Below are 25,603 nucleotides of genomic sequence, written 5' to 3'. Positions count from 1 at the left end.
ACCGCCGTACCGCGTGGGAGCCAGCGCTCACCTGGCCGCGCGGGGCCCCGGCCCTCCCCGCATTGCTGTGATATATTGCAGCATCGCTGCCAGCGGCTAATGAGATTACTAATGCAGCGTGACTGTGTAGCAAATTATTAAATGCTCTTCCATACGATTATTCAGCTTATTTTAGCAATTTGTGGGAGGGGACTCGTCGTAAATCAAACTCTTCATGTATTATTTTTGCTAATCAAGAGTTAAATTAAATCCAACATTTTAAATACTGAGTCACTGAAAACAACGCTGGGCCCGGTACTTCGTAATAAGCTGCAGGAAAAAATCCTCCACTAGTGTGTAGAGGAAAGACTGAAGAAATTCACAGGTCCTTCCCATATCTTATTTCCAAACACAGCACACAGAGTTTTCTATAAAATTGTAACTCTGGCTACTTTTGTGTTCTCTGTGTATGTCTTTCTGCTGGCAAAAAGATTTTGGGTCGTTGCGCAGGTAGTTAATGTGAAGGATATAAACGCTGGGAATTAATTATCTAGCTTTAACTACTAAAGCACAGGTTTTCCCAATATTTCAAGCATAACATCATTCATTCATACAACATGATTTTTGGAGTGTTATTTTCTCAAAATAGGTAACTTTTGTTCTTTAGTTCCATCCATATATCTAACTAATGAGGCTTGCAGAGGCTTGGTGTCTTAAAAAAAAAAAAAAGATCATTTTAGGCAGCTAACTATGAAATTGCTCACCCAGCTTTGGGCACCTAACTTGGATTTCGGGAAGGATTTGCTGTTCAGCCTGTGCATGTGTTTTGTTTGCAGCACGTCTTGTCACACGGCCGCGTCTCGCAGAAAGTCAGGGTGTTCCAACTGCGCTCAGCTTCTCCTCAGAAAGCTCATATTTTTATAGACTACACAAACACAAGCAAAAAAAAAAGAGGAAAAAAAAGAAAGAAAGAACGAGTTCTCTGTTTAGCAGCTCAGCACAGAATTGTCCCAGAAAGGAGCACGGAAAATGCGGGCGGCGCGGCGGGCACGGAGGAGCCGCGACCGGGCAGGTGCCACCTTCCGCACCAGCTTGAGAGCCTCTAAAAACACTTTAAAATCAAAGCATGCAAAATAACCTTATGATGCCAGCCAAAGACTGACGAGGGGCTGCGATTAGGGGAGTGCTGCAGGGCTTGCATGGTGCAAAGGGACTTAGCGATGCCACCGTAGGAGACGTGTGTAGACAGATGGAGGAAAGACGTGTCCTCAAAGTTGGACACGAAGAACAACAAGGTCACGCAGGAGCCCTCCTGCAAGTCCACGGTTGTCTTCTAATCAGCCACCTTCACGGGTGGCCAGGCCTTAGGTGGGTCTATCAAAGCCTCCACCATCCCCTTCTGGCTTTGCCCGGCTGCTAGTTTGGAACGGGAATGTCCTTCTGCTTCATACGGAGGGAGACCTTCATCATCGAAACTGGCCAGTCCTTTAGCTTACCCAGCATCCAGGTGACCATAAATGATCATGAATTTGGAGTGGTCTAGGTTATTGGGTTCAAGTAAAAATCAAGCATTTTAACATCAGTATAGAATTATGAATATTTAGTGAATGAATTAGCCAGACTTTATAAATCACATTCAATTTATGAATGAAAAAGAGGAAAAAGAAACTGTTGCTTTCCTGCTAATCTCTCTCTCCTCTCAGGTTGAACTGATCAAGAAGAGACACATTTTTCTCAGGGCCCCTTTCCCCCAGAGTGCTTCCCCAACCCAGTCCAAAACCAAAACCAAACCAAACCTTGAGTAACCTGATAAGCTGGAAAGTGTAATATAGCATTGGATGGACTAGAACCTTAAACTTTTTCTTACTACCTACTTATAGTTTCAGCAGATTTGCTGAAAACTGATTGAATGCTGGAATTATGCAAATGCAAATGAAATGAATATGTGAAAGTCATCTGTCCTTGCAAGCACAAAGTCTATGTCATATGTGTATTAGAAAATAGCTTATGTAACTCAACTAAACACAATGTGAGGTTTTATGATCTCATCCCAAGGCAGGACAATGTAATTCTTTGTTATGAGAATTAAGATTGAGAACAGTTTAGTTTGTTTACACTATTGAAGTTTTACAGCAAATGCTGCCAAGCGGTGCCTCAAACCGTCCATGGGTATTTGTAGAGACTTTTAAAATTCAGGCATAAAATAAAATGACCATCTGATTCAAATGAATTTTCCAATTATTTGTGGCTTTAACAGAAGCTATTGAAGTGTATTGTATATATCTGGCAGCTGGTCCGACTTCTTTGGAAAAAACTAAAGCTTTGTATCTAATCCCTTGAGCAAACCAGTGGTAAATTGTTTATCAAATAAGTAGGAGAATTTTCCCATTTCGAGTCTGTGCTGTCTTTACGTTGCTGCCCCGGAAAGGATAATTACCTGCACTTTCTGCATGGGGCCGCTGAACGGCTTCCCAACTTGCGTGCTCCTCGCTCCTTGTCCGAGCCCGAGCTGTCCCGTTGCCTGACCGTCCTGCGGCATCCCACCACCCTGGACCTGCAGCCTCCGTGGCCCACATCTGCTGTGGGGTCTGATGCTGAACTTCTGGCCTTCATCTCTAATCCTCCTTTGGTATTTGATCATCTTCTCTTGAGCTCATTTTTCATTTAGTTCTTAAAAGACATAATACTCAAAAAAAAAAAATCTTTTGCAAAACATCATGTTACTAACAGAAAAGGTCTCAATCCACAAAATGGGTGTGTTTTACTTAATTTGTAGGATCTGACTTACTGTTTGAGTAAGGTGCTTCATAGCACAAAGAGGTAATAGCAGTCCCCAAATATCTGTTAATCATAGTTGTCTAAGTATGATAATCATAATTAGAGTCTAGGATTTTTCCACCCTTCTCATTTTTGACAACTGTAATTGTTGCAGTGAGAAATGATAAGCAAATGTTAGTATGTTCTGTGTACAAAAATGTTTCTTTAGTTGTGTAGAGACCTTGGTCCTTTTCCTTTTAATTTGAAGATATTTTTGACTATTATATCCCCTATGCAATTACTTACATTGGTTAATATACTTTTTTTTCCCCTTGAAGATAAAATTCAAATGGGAAGAAGATGTTTGTCTCTTTCCATTTTCTATTCTATGCATTTTCGGTCATGTTAGCACCACATAGTCGACAGTCTCTTCTCAGCAAATATGCAGGGTCAGCATGCAAAAGGGTTTACTGATGCAGGTGAAGATATACTGGCCAGATGACTTCAGAAGTGGAATACTTGGTTTGCAAACAGACTACAGTTTTCCATACACTTTCAATATTTTGGTGTATTTTCTTTATTTTTACATTTTTTATGTTTCATATTTTCTGGCATATAAGACTGGATCTTTGATTCTCCGTGCTAAAATTATCAGAAAGGTAGCTGGTATGTTTAATGCATTACCCTTTGCATTACCTTCTTTCTCCCAACAACCTCCTTGGAAGGGTGTCGTGTTCAAGCCCGCTGGGACAGACCCATACCACTGACCCGCCTTCCCCTGGTGGGTTAAGGTCAGTGAAGGAACACCTGGTGCTGCAAGATGGGAGAAGCCATCAACAATTTTGGCTCTAATGCACCATTCTCCTTGGCATCTTCTCCCAATGCAAATATATTACAGCATTTTCAAGGAGATTAAGGCATATGTATTAATTTTGACTGCGGTGTTTTACCTTTTTGCTTGGAAAGGCATCTTAAGTAATTTGACACCCTTCACCAACACGGATTTGGGAGGTCTTCCTTTAACTATGGTCTTACACAACCGGTTTGCCTTTGCTGTGCAGGTAACACGTGCTCAAGAGCAGAGCACTCGGCATCTCTGAAGCATATATTCTAGTTATTCACAAAAGAGAAAAAGTCATCAGTTTAAGCACTTTCATGCTCTTAAGTGTTAAAATATTTTCCAAGTGTGTTACAGTATTTTGTAATTATAATAGTGCAGTTCTATTTCTGAGCTACAAACACAAATAACAATAAATATTATTTTGCACTTACATACATGAAATTCCAATTTGTCAAGAATTATCTTTGGCTTGACTTGCAGTTTATTCAGAGCCTTTAAAAGAATATCATCTAGCACTGAGCCACAGAAAAGTTAAATAAACATAAGTCAGTATTTTTCTTGTTCTGAAGCTGACAGAGAAGGGCCAGACTTTTCGCCAGCACGCTTGTGAGCCCAGCCTGCTTACGCAGCAGCGGTACTACGACGGCCATTAGTGGACGTGATTTTGACTCTGCTGCTCCTCTGAATATTGCTATTTTAAGCGTGCAATAGTCTTGATTCTGGATTAAGCAAACACAAATAATAAAGGTGACATTCTGGTCTTAACTGAAATCAATTACGGAGCTCCCATAGAAGTGGACTTTTGCTCTCTGCCTTTGCATAGCAAGGAGGTTTGGCCAATGAAAACAAATTGAACTCACTCCTCCTGCTCACTTTGCTCCTGGAGCATTTAAAAATATGCGTATATAGATGCGTGTCTCTTTTCTAGGCCCTCCAGTGAGCGTCGTAGTAGGGCTGTTTCGTTTGCGTAGGGAGCAGGGCCGACGGTGTGGGATGGCCAGGACGAGCTCAACTTCCTGGCAGGGACGGGATGGTGAACGCGCTCAGTGTTACGTGCTGGGAACGGGGCCGGGATCGCTCTGCTTTAGCAAATAGCAAAGCAGCCGTTGCGCCCTCATTTCTCCTATTATCTCCTGTAGCTGCTAGTTGACCATTACTTTATCAGCCTTAACATGAAGAACGTATTTCTTTTTACATGCTTGTTGTCATAGGTATCGTCTTTCATGTGACACCTCTTTTATGAAGCAGTTTGTTTGTAATTTTGATATGCCGTTCTTAATTACTTTTGCTACTCTTTGAGTTTTCTTCTGTTTCCTTTTTTTTTTTCCCAAATCTCTTTCTGAGATTGAAGTGCCTGTAGTGTCTGTGATGCTATTTACCAGGGTGAAGCATGAGAATATAATTTCCCAGCCTGTGATTTTCGGATTTCATGTATGTGCCCAAGTTTGCTATTGGTGGTGGTTGGAGGTTCAAACAGAACTGAACTTCAGAGTCATCTAGTTTGTTGTCTCATGTTGTTGCTACAGTTTTGGATGATTTTCTAAATAATTGTTGTGGATTGTTCCTGCAAAGAGGCGTTCGTTTTTTTTTCCAGATGTGTGTGTTTTTCCAGAAAAAATGTCCATTTTCTAGTCTTAAAGTCTCCTTGGGAACACCTCGAGGGATTCAGTGCAGCTTTTACCAAAGAAAGTTCAAGGCACTGAGCATTGCAGCCAAGGTTGTGAAAGCTTTCTTAGGAGATGGTGGCCTACAGTGCCGGCAATGGGAAATTGCACATATTGAGCAGTAAGTGGCCCTTTGGGTAACACAAGCTTGGGCTTCTCTCCTTTCCTGGAAATACCTGCGGGTTCGGCGGTGGCTGGGGTGGGTGCTGTCTGGAGCATCTTCATGGACTTGGGCTGCTGAATGGTGCCCAAGAGCCGCTCTAGGCACCAAAAGAAGCGCTCTGGATGTGTCCCCGTATCCTTCGGCATCAGTGTCTTCCCTGAAACCGCGGTACCTGCCAAGAGGGGCGCGTAATCGATGCAGATTGCAGCTCTGCTTTTCCAGATCATTAGCAGAGACAACGTGGGTTGCATCTAGCCAATGTCAGTCCTCAGCACTGAGCAGCTTTTCTAGATTCAGTACAGCGCTCTTTTCCCACGTCCTTTGCTTAAAACGCTTGGAGAAATTTGACCCCATTTGAACCCCAGTTTTACTATTTTTAAATAGGATTGCTGAGATGCTGAGCGGAGCTTGGTTACCTTATTTCAGCTGTATTATATTAGTCATTTACAAATCATGGTCTGAAAAACTGGCCAAATTGGTCTGTCATAATTTGCTTTTTGTAATGTCATAGTGCCTAATGTTTGTGCTTAAGTGAGGCTGGTTAATAGGCGGGAGATTCTGGCGTGACCTACGTAGCTGAGCACGTTCCTGCAGCCTGGGACGGATCTGGCACTGAGAAGGAGTCACGGGAGGATTCTGCATTGACTTCAGTGGCATCAGGTTTTCACTGCCCCGATTACCTAAGGGGCAATACTCACAGAGTGCAAAATAAATTTGCAGCATTAGGCTTAGGAGCCTCCAAGCCTTCTTGCAATATGTGTCATGCAAAATTATTAGTAAACTAGCTAGATTAAGTATTTAGTAATTACTGAGATTTTTTTTTCTTTTCTGCAGCAGGAAAAATGTGCTGTTGAGTGACGTTTAGGGGGGGACATAAGTTAGCTGTCTTTGGCCTGGTGATAGCTCACTGGGTCACAGTAAAAGAATACGTATAAAGGAGATAAAAAGAGACAAGGAACAGGCGTGCAAGGTGCAGGCTCCCATCTGTTCATGGAGCGCTTCGGTGCTGCACCCCAACGTGTAACCCCTTCATGGCCACAGGCAATGCAGCGCTTGAGAGCTTCGTGCACAGAACAACCCAACCCGCAAGCACTGACCCCGCTCCCGGGACGCCCTAAATCTCCATTGCAGGCTGAAAGGAAAGCAGGACCCTGCTAAGGGCTGGTGGGCAGTTGTAGCCTTCTGTCTAATAGCAGAGGGCAGGGGGAGACGGCCGTGATAGGAGCACAGCAACACTGGGAAGACTTTGACCGGTTTCATTTCCATTTAAAAATACAGGAAAAATTATTTTTCAACAAATTCACAAAGGCAATCGAATTATATTTTATTACTCTTTATACCTGTTTATGCCTAAGAATAATTTCCATCTTGATAAGCTCTCAATTTCCCAGCTGAAGAACTGGGTTTGTTTAAAGAATACATCTTTGTCCCCAGCTAGAGCTTGCATTTTTATAGAGCTCCATGATGTGTGTTTTAGACTGAGTTCCTCCTTTTTGACTGTAGCTGAGATAAAGAATTAGTAGTTTAAAACAATAACTACATGTTCCACTGTGATCAAGGAGTTGGATAATCTGGCATGTTTGCTTAAGGGGTCTGTATCTTGGGGCTTTTATAGGGCAGTATTAAAGCCCTGAGCCTTCTTATTATGCCAATACCCAGAAGATTGCTTTAATGAGAAGTAAAGGGCCTTTTTCCAATTACAAGGGAATAACTGTATTAAGTTCCTGTGTTATGTCAACCTGCTTTGATTTGATTACTGCGAAAGAAATGGATTTATCTGTCAGTGTTACTTAATTAAGCCTTCTCATTGATGTTTTGCAGAGTAATATAGTGTAGTTTGCACATTTAAGTCTAAATACAAAGAAAATTGGTCGAAAGCTAAGACACGACCCCTGAAGATAAGGTACAAGAGTCATTGCTTTTCATTTTCCGATCAGAGCCCAGAACTTCTGGCTTTGGTGGAAGAACTTCAGTGTTATATAGGCTCAAGTTAAAGGAAAGTAGAGGGCAAGGAGTTTTCAGACCAATTCGAGGCTGCTGAAAATTTTTGCAGTCTAGGCAACTCTTATAATTATTCCGTGAGGTTAGTCTCCTCATCTCCGCCTGGTGTAGTACGCTCGGGTGAGCAGAACAACGTCTCCATGCTGTTCTCCATGTCTTTCCTCCTGTGATGCATCCCAGAGAGTACCAAAGAAGGACAACTAGGCAGCAATTGGGCTAACCATGAAATCGTACTGGTGGCCATAAGCGTGCAGGGACTTCCCTTCACTTGACGTGATGGTTCACTTGGCGTGACCGTCGGGCGAGTATTTCCATGTGCTGTTGGAGGGTGCCTGGTGCCGGATGGCACGGTGCCGGTCTGCAGGGCTCAGCGCACGTGCATGGACAGCGGCTGTTTAGGAAGGTGGCTCGGAAGTGCCCAGGCAGGATACGGACCCCGAGGGGGCTCTGTGGCCCCGGCTCCGGCACGGGCTGCCCTCACGCGCGTGCCGGGAAAGGGTTCCTGCTCCAAACATGGCTCTGCAGTGGGCTTTTCTACGTGACTCATCAAAGTCCCCATTGACCTCAGCATCTGTATTCCTAAAATACAAATAAAAGCGTGCAATACAGCAGTCTGAAAAGCTTTGTTGCCCTGTAAATCTTGCCCCTAGCCTTAACCCTGAGTCAGTGTGAGGGGCCTCATGGATGATTTCAGATAAGCTAATTTTTCATAAAACCCGCGTGTTAATGAATGAAGTTGCTGACGGGGAGCGATGCGGCTGATGCGGGCGCAGGGTGCCGGGCGGTCGAGGCAACACGAAGCAAAGCTGTAGGAGATGCTTGGAGCTGTGCCTCTTACTAACGTGTGTGTTTGTCTCTTGCTATTTTTTCTAAAAGTTTTAATACGAATTTTGGAAGCTGGATTCAAGGGTGGTGCGATGCCCATCAAAGTCAATGGGGTAACATCCACTGATTTTTAACAGGCTGTGGACCAGGCTCTAAAGAGTTAATTGCCTGTTACATAACACAAATGACTTTTAAAAATATGCCTAATTAACCTAATAGAATGGTTGATCTGATCTGTCAGGTAAATGATACACATTTTCTTTCTTTTTCTGGGGCTTAATTAAATATTTACCTAAGAGTGCCTTGTGCTATTAACACATTCATCTGTTATTGCGATAGGAGGAACTGTAGCTGAGGGAAGGTACTAATCCGTACCGGTGTTTCGATGTAGAAGGGGAGGCGCAAGCGGCGGCAGTGCCCGTGCGCAGGGCGACCTGCGCCGAACCGTCCTCCAGCCGTCACGGCCAAACACGTATTTTTTCCAATTAGATTGAAGCTACTGCTCGTGCACGGCAAAAGGCGAGCAATGGCATTATTTCGTTAAACTGCCGGAGGATCCCTAGGAGTAAGTTGGGAAATAACACTTTAATGCACAATAATGCTGTAATAGATCGATGTCAATCAAATTTCGTGATGCCGTACGTAAAATACACAATGGATTTAACCGGTAGGGTCCGGTCCGTCAGCACGCTAAAGGACGTGCTTAACTTTAAGCGTGAATGATCTCGTTTGCTTGAATCAGCCCCGGAGCGAGTATGGTTTTGGTGGAGTTGTCCTCCCGGTTCGGTTGAACCCGGGCTCACGCGCTTGCCGGGCTGCCGCTGCATTGAGCCGTTGCGCGGGAAGAAGCGTGAGATTCCTGGGTGGTTTTCGGGATGGCGGTGGTCGCCCGAAGAGTCGAGCTCGTGGGCTTTGGGGGGACGAGCGGGTGCTGGCGGGCGGCACGTCGGCTTGCAGCTGCGGCGCCTTCCCGGGAAGTTAGGCTGGGACTTTTCGTGGGGCTCCGCGCTTAAAACGACACGCGGCATCGCTAGGAACGTTTTAACGGCAATAAAACCGCTTCACTGAGCGGAGCTCGTTTCTTTGCTAGGAAGAGCTTGGGGGGGAGCGCGATAAAAATGCCGGTGCCAGAGAAGGAGCGCGGGGGCGATCCTGGGAGACGCGGAGGGCGTTCATGCGCAACGTGGCTTTCTGGCCTCGTTTGTGTTGGGGAAGGTTGGCCTCTGCGGTCCGCAGCTAGCGCCTTGCGTCCCGGGCATGCCACGGCGCCTCTGGCGTTCCCGCGGATCCGCTCTCAAACGGAGGGGGAAACAGTGAAAACACCCTGAAGCGGGCCACCCAAAATTACTGGAAGATCTCCCAGCGATTGCGGTGAATTTGCTATTAAGCGATAAAGAAAGAAGAGCAACATCCCCTATGTGCTTAGGTCTAAGAATGTGCTTTTCTCTTCTTGACTTAACTGAGATACGGATACGTGCTTAAGTGCTTTTATGAAATGGAAGCCTCGATAAAGCAAAGCGAGTTACGTTCACCCTACGTATGCCTTACTTTACCTTCTAAGTTTTGTCTGTTTTACTATATTTTCTTTTTTTAATGTTTGCGAATACCTGTTTTTGTGCTGAAGGTTTTGGTACAACTTTAACCGGTACAGTACAGTCGCTTTTTAAACTCTCAGGAAACACTGAGCCACTGAAGTAATTTCTGTGTTTAAACCTCGGGTTCCTGAGGGTCCAGTTCATTTCTGCTGTGAATTTAAATGAGTTAATTTAAGCAGTGGGTCAGAAGCCACTACCATCGTAGTAGCCCTGTGCCTGATTCTTAATTAAAGGCAACAGGAGATTAATTTGAAACATTAATTTAAAAGTGCCTATACAAAAGGAAAGAATTATTGCAATAAAGCCTAAAGAACTTTTTTGTCCCTAGATGTAGAAGACAGAACTAGCTCAGGGTCCTGGGGGAATACAGGACATCCTAGTCCATCCAGGGTAAGTATATCTAATCTTTTTCCCCAAAGCAGACTTCCTGCATATGTAAATTTACAATCTTAAATATGAGTTTTACACCTGATTGCATAGGAAAACGGGCATGCAAAGTTGGCTGTAGTCCGCCCTCTCTTTAAAATTGCTTTTTTTTCTTTCTTTTTTTTTCTTCTTTTTTTTTACATTCCAAGCTGGTCCCACGATTGCATTGGGCACCTGCTGCAGCACCGCTAACAGGTCGCAGGGTGCCAGTTAACCCCTAAGTCTGGCTGGTTGGGGCGGCCCCGGCCACCAGCACCCTGCACGGTGGCCTCGGAGCCACGGCGGCTCGGCATCCTGGTGGCCGCAGCTCGGTTTTTAGGGATAGCCGGCGCCGGCAGCCCGCCAGGAAAGTGCCAGCTCCCTGGCTCCGCGCGCCCGGGATTCACTCAGGCTCGGTCTGTCCACTGTGACTTTTACCCTGCAATGCCGTTGGATTCAGCCATTCCGGTCATCCCAATTCTTCCGAAATCCCAGCATCCCCCGTTCCGCGTGCTTCCCGTGCCCTCGCGGGACCGTGGCTCGGCGTTGCCCCCGGACCGGCTGCCGGCCACGCTCCAGCATCAGGACTATTCCCATTTGCTTCCTGCAAATTCAGGCAGCGTGCTCACGCTGGGCAGAGCGTGGCTTGGCGCTGGCGTATGCCCGCACTTAAAGACTTTCCTTAAATTGCTTTTTGATCGTTTTCTAATCAGCGTGGAGGCTCAGAGCTTGCAAGCGTTGCTGCCTGGCGGTCAGCGCCCCGGCGTATCCGCCCGGGGAGGTGAAATGAGGTTTTGTTGTTCATGCCGGCTCCGTCCCTTTTCCGCTGCCCTTTGGCGAGCGTTAAGGCAGCCGGCACCTTTGAGCGCGCTTGGGCAGCGTCCGGCCCCGGCGGGGAGCGAGGGAAGCCCGTCACCTTTTCTTATTCCGTCCTGTTTAGCATCCATTACGTCATTCCTTCACACATCTGTCAGTTTTATTTTTATCCCCTTTTTTTTGACTTGACACTTGTATTGCTTCCTAGGGAAAAATGTTTTGAAAAGTAAATTCTAAATTTGCACACACAATTATTTATGCATGCAAAAACTTGAATGTGAGTGTACAATTAAGTTTTGAGATAGAAAGGAAAGAGCACGAGCCTGGGAAGAATTCTGAAGTTTTAATCAAGACTGTGCATTAACTTGTGCAGTTATGCTGCAAACAGCTTGACCTCTCTGTATTTCCTGCTTTGTAAAATGACGATGGTATTTCCACGTTGGAAGAATTAGTTTCTTGTGATTTCTTCTGAAGAGAAGAAAGAAAACATTATGTAACTGCTGCGCATGGCTGATATTTGTAGTTAAATTTAAGATTTTGCTAATCTTGTGACTGAATGCACAAGACTTTCGAAAATTAGGGACCCAGCAAAGTACTGCCAGGAGCAGGAATGAAATGCCCCGTCCAGGGACGAAAGGAGCAGGTGATATTCATTAGTGACTTACCGAATTGCATGCATAAATACTAACGCCAGGGAGGATTATTTTTAGGTGAAAAGTAACTTTTCACACCCAAACAATGTGAAACAAATTTTGAAATTTTATTTATAGGTCAGTCCATGTGTATATCAACGAGGTGATTTAGACAGCAAATCTATACATAAAAACTAGATTTAAAAAGCGAAACTTTCAAAGAAATATTTCTTTTCTGTTTTTGCAGATGTTATTAGCAATGTTAAGGGAAAGGTTTTTGTTGAATTGCACAGCACAAAAATCCAAGAACCTCATATCAATCACCGGCTCAGGATTATCCCCAGAACAAACCAAAGTCAAGTACTAACGAAATAAAAATTTGAAACAGCTTTAAAAATGTTCTGGCACACATCACTTCCAGCAGAATCAATAGAGGAAAACAATAAAAGGAATCGTAATTCTTATAGCTGGTCTGGAACTCAGAGGGGCAATAGGGGCCTGTAGGTTTCGCGAAGTGCTTGTTAAACTTGTAAAACTGTGTTTTTCCCAATCTGTTAACAGAACTATGGCGATGGGACTCACTATGATCATATGGCGAGCAGAGACCTTGGCTCACATGACAATCTCTCTCCTCCTTTTGTCAATTCCAGAATACAAAGTAAGAAACTGCATTTCCTACCTTGACTGTGGGTTTGAAAGTAGAGTAAGAATAAGCGAACCCGGAGTAAGAATCCCCAGGGTTTCGGCCGCTCGCCCTCGTTTTTGGGGTTGGCGGCCCGCAGCCGACGGGGGGGAGCGTGAATTTTGGCCGAGGCTGTTCCGAGCTGCCGTTCGGTTTGCAACGCGGGCAGTGGCGCGGTGCGGGCGGCCGAGCAGACGGTATCTGCGCGTTGTGAGAGGCAGGCGGCACTGGAAGTCGTAACTGCAACGTTTGTTGCAAGAGGTAAACGTGCTTTTGGTTGAAGTGCATTTCCTTTTAGCATCTTCTCTGTACGTCTTCGCACATCTTCTTTCTAAAGATGTGACCCGCTGGCAAGGAAAATAAGAGCGTACTCCGAACAGGGCTTTCCGGGTGGAAAAGGAGGGCTGGAACTGCAAATCTGCGTTCACAGGAGGGCAGGGATGAACAGGGGCTGCGGAAGCCCTTGGTGCCCGTGGAGGCCGGGGAAGCTTTGGCGCCCCCGAATCGCCGTCTGCCATAGCAGCAAATGCTGCAACTCCATGGAGAGAGGCTGTAATTATTCGTAAAGTGGCTGATAGCCACTTTCTTTAATTATGGTTGATAAATGAGTTTGGTTAAAGTAAATATATGATGTAAAAATATTAGTAATGCTTGTGCTTGGCCAACATCACACCCTTCTTCTGCAGTCGTCAATGAACTCAGCCAATGCTTTGCTTTAAAGGGTTGTATGGAAGCCAAAAAAAACATGGAGCTGTAACTGGGATATATCACTCTTCGGCTCCAATACATGCTCCTGAAATATGCCTTGTTTTCTAATATTGGGAAATATTTGAGTTGTTTAACATATGGGACAATGTTGCAGCTTGTAGGCATTTGTATGCATTCACGTACAAAAAAACATGGTTACGACAGTTTTAAAGGGTCTTACATAAGCCAAAAAAAGCACGGCGATTTCAACACTCCCTTCTTAAGTCAGGCCATGGGCTTCGGTGGGGTGCGGAGACGCTTGCAAATAGTCACGGACCTCTGCGAACCCCCCCGCACCGCCCGGGGCCTTCCAGCCCAGCCCTTGCTTTGAATCTCTAGAACCTAAAAGTCTCTCTCCTCACTGCGAAGAAACGTCCCATTCCTGCCGGTGACTGCTTTTGCCAAACTTAGGGCAAGCAGTGGTTTTGCTTGGTTTAAAAAAAACAGCAACTCTGATGGCAGAGTAAGGACCTCAGCACGTTGCCTCTGAATTTATAGCTTTTGAACAGCATCATTTTTATGTTGATTAAGTATTTCTTATCTGTCTTCACGTTATTATTATTAATGCTTAAATCAGGACCGGGCTGGATAGTTACGTGATGAATATTATCCATTTTGCAGGAAAGAATTACCGCTGACAGTTTATTCGATTCCGCGTGCTGTGCTTTTCCGTGCTGGTCTGAGAGAAGTTGTGTGCAGTTAACAAACCCACCGTCGTCTCCAGGTTTCGTCCGGGTGCCTTCGTCTGCGGGCACTTTGCTTGCCTCTTGGAGGCTGCGCCCTCTTTGGCCATGGTCCAGGCAGCCTTGGGTTTTGGTGGTTCCACGTCCGTCTTCCCCCGATAAACTTGTATCTGCACTTGCCTTGCTTTGGCCTAATCTAAATCGTTCTCAGTTCGTTCTCAACATTGTGTTTTTCAATTGTTTATTTTAAAAATGCATTTTTAAGTGGGCAGAGCCTAGCAGGGCGTCTCTGCGTTGGTCTTCCCACGAAGCCGTACGACGCTTGGCTGCGAGAACCAGCAAAGCGACACACGGTGCTCTGGATTTCTCCCTCCGCAAAGTGCCGCTTCCGTATACCGAAACACAGTTTTCTTTGCGTATCCTTGGATCCAGGCACTCTTCTAGGTATGGTTTGTTTTTCCGAAGGGTCAGTGAAGAGCACTTATTGGCCCCGAGAGCTAAACCGGGGGGACGGCGATGGCACGGGGCACGGTGCGCGTCGCAGCCGCGCGTCGTTTCTCACGCTCTCCTCTGTTTCCAGGTTTCTTCTTTGCGAACGTTTTTTTATCCTCCTGCTTACGTGCTTGTACATTAAATCGTTTGCTAATATACAGTAACTTGTTCCTAACCCCCCCGTAGCTTAATGGAGCATTTCACTGCAAGGATTAGCCGGAGGTTTCGGGCGCTGTTGAAGAAAGCTGCTGGCTTACGCGGTGACCTTTGAATCTCATCTGGGTTGGTGGCTGATATTTTGATTTGGTTACTGTGGTCATATTGTGACAGCTGCTGGTTCATTATAATTCAGTTCCTCTCCTCAGTTTGCTGCCTACCAGGAATATGCAGGTTTGTGTTGCTTCAAAGCGCTCTGGCCGTCCGGAATTGAGCCCGGCGCGCTGCAAAGGGCGAAGCGCTGCCCGTGGCCACCGTGAGCGGTGGTGGACCTTGGGGAGCGGGTCGCCCCGGCCGCCCGACGGATGGGCACGGCGGGGGGCCTGGAGGAGAACTTTCCCCGAGGTTTACAAAACTGGTTTGGTGAAGTGTGCTGAATACAGTTAAAAGGAGAGTAGGAAGCATCAGCGGCGTTTTTTATTCTTCTGCATGGACACTTTGAGTATTTCTCCCCTTCACCTGTAATATTTCTAGGGTTCACAGTATTGATTTTATCGATCTTATTGAAAAAGTCCCTAATCTACTAACTGACTGAAAAGGCTCGAAAACTTCTATTTTTGATATTGCTTTGCGACTCTCTAAAAGGACTTGCACTCTAAGAGATGTGCATCTCTTAATTTTTATAGGAGCTGGTCAACATGAAAACATGGTACGCGAAGACAAAACCTTGGCTAGTGTTTATTGTCTTTTTGTGCGGTTAAACACAAAAGGCAGAACGGGTCCAACGTGGCACCGCCATGCCGCAGGGATAACTTCTTGCTCAGGACGCCTGCCCTCGCGTGTCCTGTCCTCCTGTGCCACGGAGCCTTTCTGCTCACCCACTATGTATTTCACACAGATATCGTGAGAGGTGATAAGTTACTGTCTGGAGAACATCCCGAGTTCCTAGGATGCTCCGTAGACGTGCCAGTTTTTAATATTATTTTTAATGCTATGATAGCACTTGTCTCTCTCTGAATACTGCTGTGGTATTTGTTTTTAATCTGCACAGCTTTGATTCTGTTACTGTTATTATAAGTAGAACTGGAATTTGTGCAGATAGTTCAGTTTACCCAACGCTGCATTATAAGGCCCTGCTTTCAATTGCTAAACTATAAACATTTGGGATGAAATTTTCCATGCTGTGTATCTGACTCAGCCTGATTATTATTTTTTTAACCTTCTACAGAAATGATTTCAACATTTCCTAAAATGAGATTACATTTCATCCTGGCAGATTTTTGATTTTGTCAGTTAGTGTTTGGCATGTCACGACCGTTAATCCTTTTTCACACCACCTCTGTTATGTCAGGTGGCTTTAGTTCCCTTTTGCAGCTGCAGAAGTTAAGGTGCCTGAAGAACTACGAGGGAAATACCAAAAACCGTCCCGTAATTTCCAGTTGTAGATTAGAGATAGAAAAGGTTGCGATTGCGCCTTAGACCTCCGCAGGCCATTTTTATATGCCTGCATCACAGTTCTCGTTGTGTGCAGTGACACCAGAAGTGCCACCACGTGGGTAAATCGCGCTTGTGATGGCACGTATTGGGCACCCACCTTATAGGAGCGCACGTGCGGTAGCCACCTCTCTATCTTAGCATCGTCTGCTCTTTTCTTATAATTTCCTAAAGCCTTCTCAGAGCAATATAATTCATTAGTATTAATAAGAGGCAACTGGCCTCTTATTAAGCTGGCAACTTAGAGTGGAAAGAAGAATTAAGACAGGACTTTATTACATTTGCAAAAGAAAGTAACATGTGACATATAAAAAGAAATGTGACAATTTTTTAAATATCAGTCAAAGGTGAAATTTCAAGAATGACAAGCAGAACTGTTTTCCATAAAAATCTGTGACTGTCTGGCTATCCATAACATTAACTAAGATGAGTTGTAACAACAGAAAGTCTGAGTATAACAACTAAAAAGATCAAGAAAGGGCTTAAGAAATCAAAGAACTGGAAATCCCAAACTCCAGTTTTTTTTTCAAATGTTTTATGTTAGTACACCTGACACAACAGAGCACCTGCATTTTTAGGAGAAAGCAGTGAATGGATGGTGCATGACAGAAGAGTGCTTCCCAAAAGAGAAAATTGTTAAGTTGTCAAGTAGTCTCCCAGCTGCTGAACGCTCAGAAATGTTTCCACTACGCGGAAGATGTTTAGAGTGATCTGAACATGCATTTCCACGTAGGGAAGGCCATTTCGTATGGACGCTGTATGGGTTCAGGTGAAATACTGCCAGGGAGGGGAGGTGGACCAAGTGCCACGGTTCCTCATGGATTATGATGACTGCCAAATGCAAAGAGCAAACGTCAGTGTGGTGTGGCTAGGCTTCGTGAAGACCTTTGACTTCTCAGGCGTTCATGGGTGGAAAACATGCTGAGAATGTGCAGTGCTACAGGCAGCATCGCTATTTTTATACATCTCAGCTAGGATGTGGAGAAAACAGATCCCACCACCATGAGTGCTTCCTGGCGACTGCAGCTCTCTCCGGCTTGCGGCAGGAGGTGGGAGCGGGAGGTGCTGGGGGGTCAAGGGGAAGGTCTGAAAACCTGCATTCATCTGCCAACTTTGAGCTATTTGGTGTATAAAGGGAAAACCTCGAAGCGGGACATCAAGCGCTCATCCCAGGAGGTACATCTGCTGATGGTCAACCTGGGCTGGCTGTGTGCCTGCTACATGTGCGTGTGTGCAGGCATCCCTCTCCATTGGCATATGCCCTCCTTAACCCCCGGCCCCGCATGGCCCGTCCCAGGCGAGTCTAACCCACTTAACTCACCCCAACCACTGTGTCTGAATGCTCTATGTAGATACCTGCCCACCAGCCTAAATTTGTTCCTCCAGTCCCCTCGTGAGTACAGAAGACCTCTGCTGAGATTACTGGAAGATCTGAGACAGGGTTTTCAAATGTCACCTGAATCCAATAAGATAGATCTGCTGAATTTTTTTGCCAAGTCTAGAATTGTTTCACCAACCAAAATCTCTCATTTATGAATGTTCCCAAAATTCAAAAACGGAGCTAATCTGGGAATAAAAGTGCACCCTTGAAAACTCTGAGAGCAGGTCACCATAAACAAATCTCCAATAATCAAATTAGAAAACAGCAACTAATTTCAGACTTGGTCTCTTCTGTTCCTGAATGGACATATACCTAATTTACATATAAATTAAGGCTTCAGCAGGGGCTTGGACTACAGGATCTCCAGAGGTCCCTTCTAACCTCAGCCGTTCTGTGATTCTGTGATTCATGTTCCATCCTGCATAGGAAGAGCTGTAGCAGATTTCTTCCAGCCTTTTTCTTCTAGATTAGTCTTAGTGGTTTCTTCACAACAAGGTAGAAGTGCTTCTGGATGACCCTGAGCAACAGTGTTAGGTTAATCGCATGGCATGTCAAGGCTGAGACCCTAGGAGGTTGGATGGAGCGTTGTAGCTTTCTAAGATAGCCACAATGAAATTCCTACAATTTACTGTCAAGAGGGACCTTGGAAGATGCTTTAAAAATGCTCTGTAGAAGGCACTGGCTCCCATAGCTGTTCCTGTCATGTCACATGACTGCTGCTTCTCTCCTGTCCCAGTTGCAAATGTACAAAATTAACAGGAAGAATCTGCACAGAAAAGCATTTTGTAACTGTAGATATAAATATGTCACATTTCCCAATCAAGAGTTAATGTATTTTGCAGCAAGTCAATCTCACACGCGTTGCCAGTCGGGATTCTGAACTTCAGCATTCAACCCAAGCCTCTTGTACGGTCTTGAAGGAAAGAAATTACAAGGACATTTCCATTTATTTGGGGAACGAGCAGCAGATGTATAAATAGAAACTGTAGACTGTGGCAATTAATGTCTGCATACTGAGCAAAGAATTGAAATATTATTTTGTACTACATAGTTTTCAGTGAAGTTTACATTCCATTGTATTTTGTTCTTAAACAAGTCCAAGCATTTTTAATAAGTTATTTTGTGCGACAGTTGTACTCTACGTAGCATGGCATAGACTAAAGCGGTGTGAAAATTTCTCATTTGAACTGCAAATGTATTTGATCTGTATTTGGAGTGCGAATTACAATGGATTGTAAGTTTGCAAAATATTGGCAGAAATTATTCTCTCAGTAAACAGGGAGGAAAGTTCCTCGTGCTAATAATCAAACCCTCTCTTCTGGCGGTGGCCTTCTGCAGACCTGGAGACACTCCAGAGCCTGCTGGTGGGGCTGGAGCAGGTAGGAGGGTGGCCCCGGAGAGGGGGCATCAGCGTATGCGGCGTGCAGTCCCTGGGTTTGAAGCCACAAAGAGGGCGTGGGATGAGCTGATTTCTGCCCCGGGGGGGCCAGGGTGCAGGATTCGGTCACGTCCCCGTCAGGATTGATGCTGCCCCGTGGGCTCCGTTGTGCACGGCTTGCTCTAAGGCTCTGCTTTCAGGTACTCTCAGGTACTGCATTTTTCTGCATTGCAAACACATTAATAGAGAAATGGCTTCTAAAATAACATTAAAGCTTTTAATTTAAGGCTTTTGAAATAGCATAAGGTGTTTTAGTGGTTAATGAGCTCCTGCCTTTTTTATAGATTAACTTAGTTCGGCTTTGAAATAGAAATTTGCTGCTGTTCTCCAGTGGAGCTGATATTAGTGGAAGAGGGAATTTGAGCTCACACCTGTTTGAGCATTAAAAGGAACGTGTAAGTGGCTTCCTTAAAATATTCATAGCAGAGGAAAAAAAAAAATTCCTAGAAACTCTTACTCAACCAGGAAAGCCACTGACAGGCACATTTTTAAAAAGTGTTTTTAGTTTGCAAATTAGTTACAATCTTCATATTTTCCAGAGGTGTCTGTGGTCACACCAGTAGTGAATATGCACTTAAAGGCAGAGGCATGCTTCTGGAGGGGACGGCTGGTCTGGATGTGGAAGAGATTTGCATTACAGCTGGATAGCATACATGTGGGAAAATCTGTGAAACAAAACAAATTTGTTGAATTACTAGGTCATTTACATAGCTGCTCTAGTCATGGTCCGTTAAACAGGCAAAAACAATGGTTTTGTTATGCTCTCTAGTTAAGGCACAGAATGTGTAAAACAATGCAGAGTTAGCTGTATAATTAATAATCATTTTGAGCCTGTACTTACCTTGAGTCTAAACTTCACAGTGTATAAAGACATTGAGTCAAAATAATGCATTAGCTAAATAAGATCGACTTCTTTTCTTAGTTCTTGGCGTGTTCTCCTACAAAAAATAGATAAAGCTGCAACTTTCAGGGCTCAGAGGTGACTGAACCTTACCACTGGACTACAGTGGAGCTTACCCAAAGGCGAAGCTTTGACAACGTATTTTTGGGCCCAGTTAAGTGCTGTTTGTATTGCTGTAACAGATTTCTTCTAGGGTTTTTCTTTGTAGCAAAGCACACGTCCAGGAAAGAAATTTAGCATTGGCGTCTGTAGGAAGATGTGATTGTCTTGTCTTGCAAAAAATCACTTTTACTCCTGTAGTTATATTTTTAATTATCTTTGTTGACACTACTTCTGACAGCTTCTGTAGTGACTTCTCTATTCTTGTCCCTAATCTTCAGTCTCTAGTTCTACTCTGGATTTTGTACATTTGGTCAGATGCACAGAAAATACAAAATCAAATATAAACCAGTTTCAGTGAAAATAATAAAAGGGATAGGACAGGAGGGTACAGCAATTCTCTACAGCATCATGCCAATAGATGCATCTTACCATATGGTATAGATTAAGGACAGCACCAGTTCTCACACTACACAAGGCTGATGGTATAGTAGGTCCGTGCTTTGATCCTTGTACCGTGTGAAATAAAAAGACATGGAGCATGCATCTAACAGGAACCATCAGTACTTTAATTAGATTATATTTCTTTTTAACTAAAATCAGAGTGCTCCAATACATTTCTTTATTCTGCAAACTTTTACTGTGTGATTGTGGTCCTAAACATATTCTATAGTTCTAAAAAGAATAGAGAATGAAAAGTGATATGGAAAGGTATTCTGGGGAGAAAATATGCCGGCTAAATATTAAGAAGATAAGAAGAATATGTAAAAAGAAATTAGGCTAACTAATAAATATTAAGAAGAGTGGTATTATATATGTGTGTGTGAATTATCTGGTGAAAGCAATGTTTTGATTAATTTTTGGATGAGAAAGCTATGTAAATAGTTCAGCAAGAGTTTAGTCAATGGTATCTTTAAATTATGTTGATTAAATATCTTTTAATTATGATAACTATATCAAAATGTTCATACCCTTCCCATGATTTATATTTTTACTTTTATATTTCACTAGAATTGAAAGATTCCTGATGCTGGTTCAGATAGCCAACAAATTTTGTTTTCCAAATATGCCTTCCAGGAATATATTTTTTCCTTCCTAAATTTTACATTTCATGTAAGTTGCATAGCCATCTTATGGATTCCAAAGACTATTTTGGCCTGGATTTTGCAATTGGCTGAGAATACAAATCTCCCAAGGTATGTGGAGCAACACTCAGAAGAGAGAGCATATTTTAGGAATCATTATATGAAGAAGTTTGCAGGTGTCCATAGAATTTGGCTATAATCTACTTAGTCATTCTTTATTTCTACTAGCAAAACCAAAAGAAAGGAGAGGTGATGCCATGTAAAGACACAACGTAAAGGGGAATTGGTACCTACTGAAATATATATGTAGTAGATATATTCTACACAGTTATGCTAAGAATGAATATACTGTGTTGAAAAATAAACTAACAGCCTAATATAGATGAACAAGCATGGACAAAAAGTAATCCTAAGAAAGGAAGGTGAGTATATAAGATATAAAACATCAAGTGCTGTTCAGAGAATGTCTGGAATGAGGTTGAATGTTAAAAAATAATAATCTGAAAGCAAAGAGAAAGGAAGAAAGAAAAGACTGTACATGAGGTTAAGATAAATAATCATGAAAGATTATTGCAATGCATAAAGAAGAGGAGGTCAGTAAAGTAGACTTTAGGACCTCTTAGAGATGGAAAGGGTAATTTATTGACAGATGATGTAGACACTGCTAAAAAATAAATGGATTTTTCGCCTCAGTGTTCACAAAAGAGGATGGGGAACAGATGCCAGAATCAGATATAAATTTCCCAGGAGAGAGGCCAGAAATATTGAAGGAAATAGGGATTATTCCAGAATGGGTGATCACAGGGTGGGTGAGAACATCAGTAGATGGATTAAACTCCATAGAGAAGCCATCACAGAATTCTTAAATATCAAAAAGATAAAGGAATATTTCATGTTGATGAAAAAAAACCCCCAAAACATGTCCCTTCCATTCCTTAGTCTCCTCTGCCTTCCACAGAGATAACCATGAGAAGAGCTCTGTGTTTCACTTGAATGCCACAATGTTTTTGTCCCCTAAGGACATGCGTTGACAGGTATTGTGCATGACTTTGTATTTTGTTTATTTTAAAATAATTTTAAATACTTAAAGTGTATTTTACAGTCAGGATTCTGTTCTCCACAAAATGTGCAGTCCTGTATAGAACAGAAATTCTGAACTCAGGGCCATCCAGAAGCAATAGCAGAGTTGGCTCAGGAGCAATTTTTCTTTGAAGGAACCATCACAGTTCAACAGATCTAAAATGAAGAGCTTCCAAATGGTTTCTACTATATAGTGGATTCTGCCTCCTGGAAGAAAATAATTGATGTCTTTTAGTCCTGCTGGATTAAACATATTTTTGATCTGACGGGAGTGTTGATATTGCATTGTCTGATGTTCTCATTTTAAAATGAGATACTTCAGGTCATACATCTGCAATATTTTCATCATAGTATTCTATAGGAGTATGTAAGAGTAGAAGCAGATATGCCTCTATTTCTCTGTTGCATTTATCCCCAGGTTCAGAGTTGACACTCAGCCAGTCTGGACCTGGGTCTGCCAAGCAGTAATTTCTAAAGTTTTTACAGTCTTCTTCCTGATCCTCCTAATGATCTATGAAAATAATTTTATTTCTAGCACAGTCTTCAGTGTATGAACTTGAGTGAACTTCACACTTTTTATGAAAGATCCAACTTAAATGTAGCAATGGAGTTTCATCATAGTCATTTTGCCAACCTTATTCCTGACTCTCATGTTTCTTCAGAGGCATTTTTGCTTTCACAGATTTGACTTTGGAAGTTCTCATTCCTCTGCCTGGTCCAAATTCATTAGCTTCTCGTATTCATTAGGTTTGGCTGTCTCCACAGGAATGATGTCTAAGTGACTGGCAGGCAATATCTCTTACTGAAGCTGGAGGCAAAATGAGATGCTTGATTTCCATTGAGCAAGCAAATGTGTAAAAACTGATGGAGTTAATGGGTTAGAATATTTAACACAGAGCTAAGTTGTTGCAGGGCTGTGGACTTAAGCCTTGTGATCTTCCTCAGCATATACATTAGAAGAACATCAATTAAAATTTTCCAATTTCTGGTGGATTGTGGAAAAAAAAGCAATGCAAATGGAAGCTGAACTTAGGTTGTCTGTCTAGCAGAAGAGATCTTTAACATTTGGATACCAAGCTGATTCAGCAAAACACTTTATTTTTAAAACCTTGTAATACTTTAGAAATAGAATCCAGATCAAACAAAATTTCATGTCCCCCAGGCAGAAGTTTCTTTCAAATCCTTTGAATAACTTTTGCAGAAGACCGAACCCCTTCTCTGCTCCCCCGTGTGGAGTCTTACCCTCTTCCAAAATGCAGCTGCCAGCAGATTTTCAGTGTTGGCTTCTCGTCCCACCAGCTGCAGAGCAGAGGTTCCAGTGGAAAGGCAATTCTGTCTTAATCTGATCCCCCCACTTTGACCTACAGACTTCAAAATTTCTTTGTTTTTGCTGGTCATCCTGAGGAGACACACCTTCCGCTACCTCCACCCATCCTCTTTGGTGGCACCTGAGGTACTGCTGAAGGTTAACATCTGAAGAATGGAAATCTATTTGAAGTCTGATGAATCTCTTGAAACTTTCACCTAAATTTATCTAGACCTCCTTTTTAAGAATCTTCTCCCAACTTCTTCTGAAGAAGTAAAATATATTAGAGAGACACTCTAACTTGGGTAACATTTTGTATGCCTGTTTATCACAGTGGGAACACACTTTGGCTTCAGTAGTCTTATATTATGCCACCAGCCTCTGAAATAGCCTCTTTTGGGACGTAAGGGATTGCAGAAGATTCTTTCAGCAGATTATGAATTCTCTCATAATCTCTGTTTCATGGATGGAAGAATTGTAGTAGAGCGAACATGTTGTAGATGAGCCAGAGCCTGAGTCTGTTGCCTGTAGCTGTAGCATAGTGCAACACTAGTCCGCATTTAAATTTGTATAGCTCCCTGTGCTCCTCCTGTTCATGACCGAGTAGCATCCTTATTAGTCGTTTTAATCAATATCCTCAAGTCCACTGAATATGATCCTAGTTTTCCATCAGTGGAATACTTCAGGTACTGCAGAAACCCGAAAGCTTTCAAAGCATGAGTGGCTACAGAAAGAGGTCATACGGAAAAGTTTTCCCTTGTTCTCCAGCACGTTTCCGGGTCCTGTTGGTGTCTTCTGGGGTGTTCGTGTGAGGGTGACTTTCATTACAGAGGCTCCTTGGCCTTCTGTTTTTAATACCAAAGTCAGCTTCCTGTGCCCACTAGCAGAATTTTCCATATGTATAACACACCCAGAATTCCAGCCATCTTAAATATATTTTGTACCTTTTTCTTGTTGCATTCAAGGCACTGGTGATCTAGCCGTTGTGTCTCTCCTACTGTGTTTTGAAAATTTACCCGGAATTCACTACTGAAATGCTTCTACTTTTCTGAGGGACGGAGCAGAGCAAGAGGCTCAGATTGGCTCCAGAGTCAATCTTTGGCTTCCACTCGCAGACTGCGCTTGGGTTTTCGGTCAGCTTAGGGAGTTCCCTTCCTTCTACCCATCCCCCAAATCCCCTTTCTGGTGATAAGCCAGGTGGAGTGGCAGGTTAGCAAAGCAATGGTAAAGAGATGTTTGGTAGGCTTATAAAAGCTAGTGAAGCATGGGAGACTGAACTGTGTCTTGTTTAACTTGATCATTTTAATCGCCAGACCTTTTCAGGGTGTTTTGTTTGACTAGATTTCACCTCTTTGTACGGCTGAGCTATTCTTTGTCTAACTTTGATTTTTTTTTTTACATGTGAAATGTTTTTGATCACATTATATAGAGCTGTCATCACGCCCTGAACAGTTGCAATTTCTGTGCCTGCTCATGTGGTGCACACCTGTAACATGTTGGGAGCGGACTTGGCTTTGAAGCTAGACTTGTTCTCTCATAAGAGTCCACATATTTCTTCCATCATGTAATGAGAGTTGCTGATGATACAAAGCTGAGGGGAGCAAGCTGCACTTAAAAGGAAGGCAATATAAAATACAGCTTTGGCCCCAATCCTGCAGTTGGATCCATGCAGGAGGGGTCCTGCAACGGTGCAGAGCCCTATTGACTTGAACAAGGCCCCGTAAAGGAATAAAAATATGCTTGCTAGTTTCTACTGCTAGAAGGGTTTTTTATGCTTTAAAGATTTTAAAATGCTGAGTAAAATGATTACTTACATGCAGAGGGAGAGTAAAACTGAAAGGGGAGGGAAGGAAAGGGAAGGTGTGTTGGTGGAAGTGTCTGAAAAGAGCTGGTGGTTCGGGGAGATAGGGTGAGATTATTCCAGATGTCAGGAAGCGGCAAGGGGAAGTCCCTCATCTACTGAATGGAGACGGAGGGCAGCCAGCAGCGGACCTGGGATAGGAACAAGGTCGGTGTGGACGAAAGAGGTTTTAAAAATGTGAAAAGAGGACTTTTCTGATTCAGCTACCGAGACGAACAGGGAAGGAAACGGGCTGCTTCCCTGCTAGATTACGCAGAGGAGAAGCCAAGCCAAGCCAAGCCAAGCCCCAGCGTGAATGGGAAGCCAGGTTCTGCTTTCGCGACTCCAGCGTGGAGCTGTTCTCGAAATGCATCATTATAACTGAGAGCGGGGTCTGATTCCAGTGTCTCCTTCAGGCTGTACGGGATTGCAAGGTGAGGCTCCTCCGTGGTCCATGTAGCCTCACGTTGTTGTTTAATGGAGAGAGACAGATCTGAGGGTTGATGGAAAACAGTACACTTAAACCTTCACCCAAATACAA

General features: G+C 43.5%; 1 protein-coding gene across 12 annotated transcripts in view; it reads left to right on the top strand.

The window, feature by feature from the left end:
* TCF4 (transcription factor 4) overlaps nt 1-25,603 on the top strand; it is a 216,969-nt gene that overhangs the window by 54,783 nt on the left and 136,583 nt on the right. For all 12 annotated transcript variants that reach the window (XR_010886998.1, XM_067316317.1, XM_067316316.1 and 9 more), the window contains 2 exons: nt 10,154-10,215; nt 12,240-12,336. Coding sequence is in view for 11 of the 12 variants with exons in the window: in XM_067316317.1 (XP_067172418.1) it covers nt 10,154-10,215; nt 12,240-12,336 (159 nt within the window). In the remaining variant the exon portion in view is untranslated. The remainder of the gene's footprint in view (nt 1-10,153; nt 10,216-12,239; nt 12,337-25,603) is intronic.

This window comes from Apteryx mantelli, chromosome Z (genome assembly GCF_036417845.1).
Source record: "Apteryx mantelli isolate bAptMan1 chromosome Z, bAptMan1.hap1, whole genome shotgun sequence".
Lineage (NCBI taxonomy): Eukaryota > Metazoa > Chordata > Aves > Apterygiformes > Apterygidae > Apteryx > Apteryx mantelli.
The sequence above is the reverse complement of the archived record's forward strand: the minus strand, read 5'-3'. Positions and strand labels throughout refer to the sequence as shown.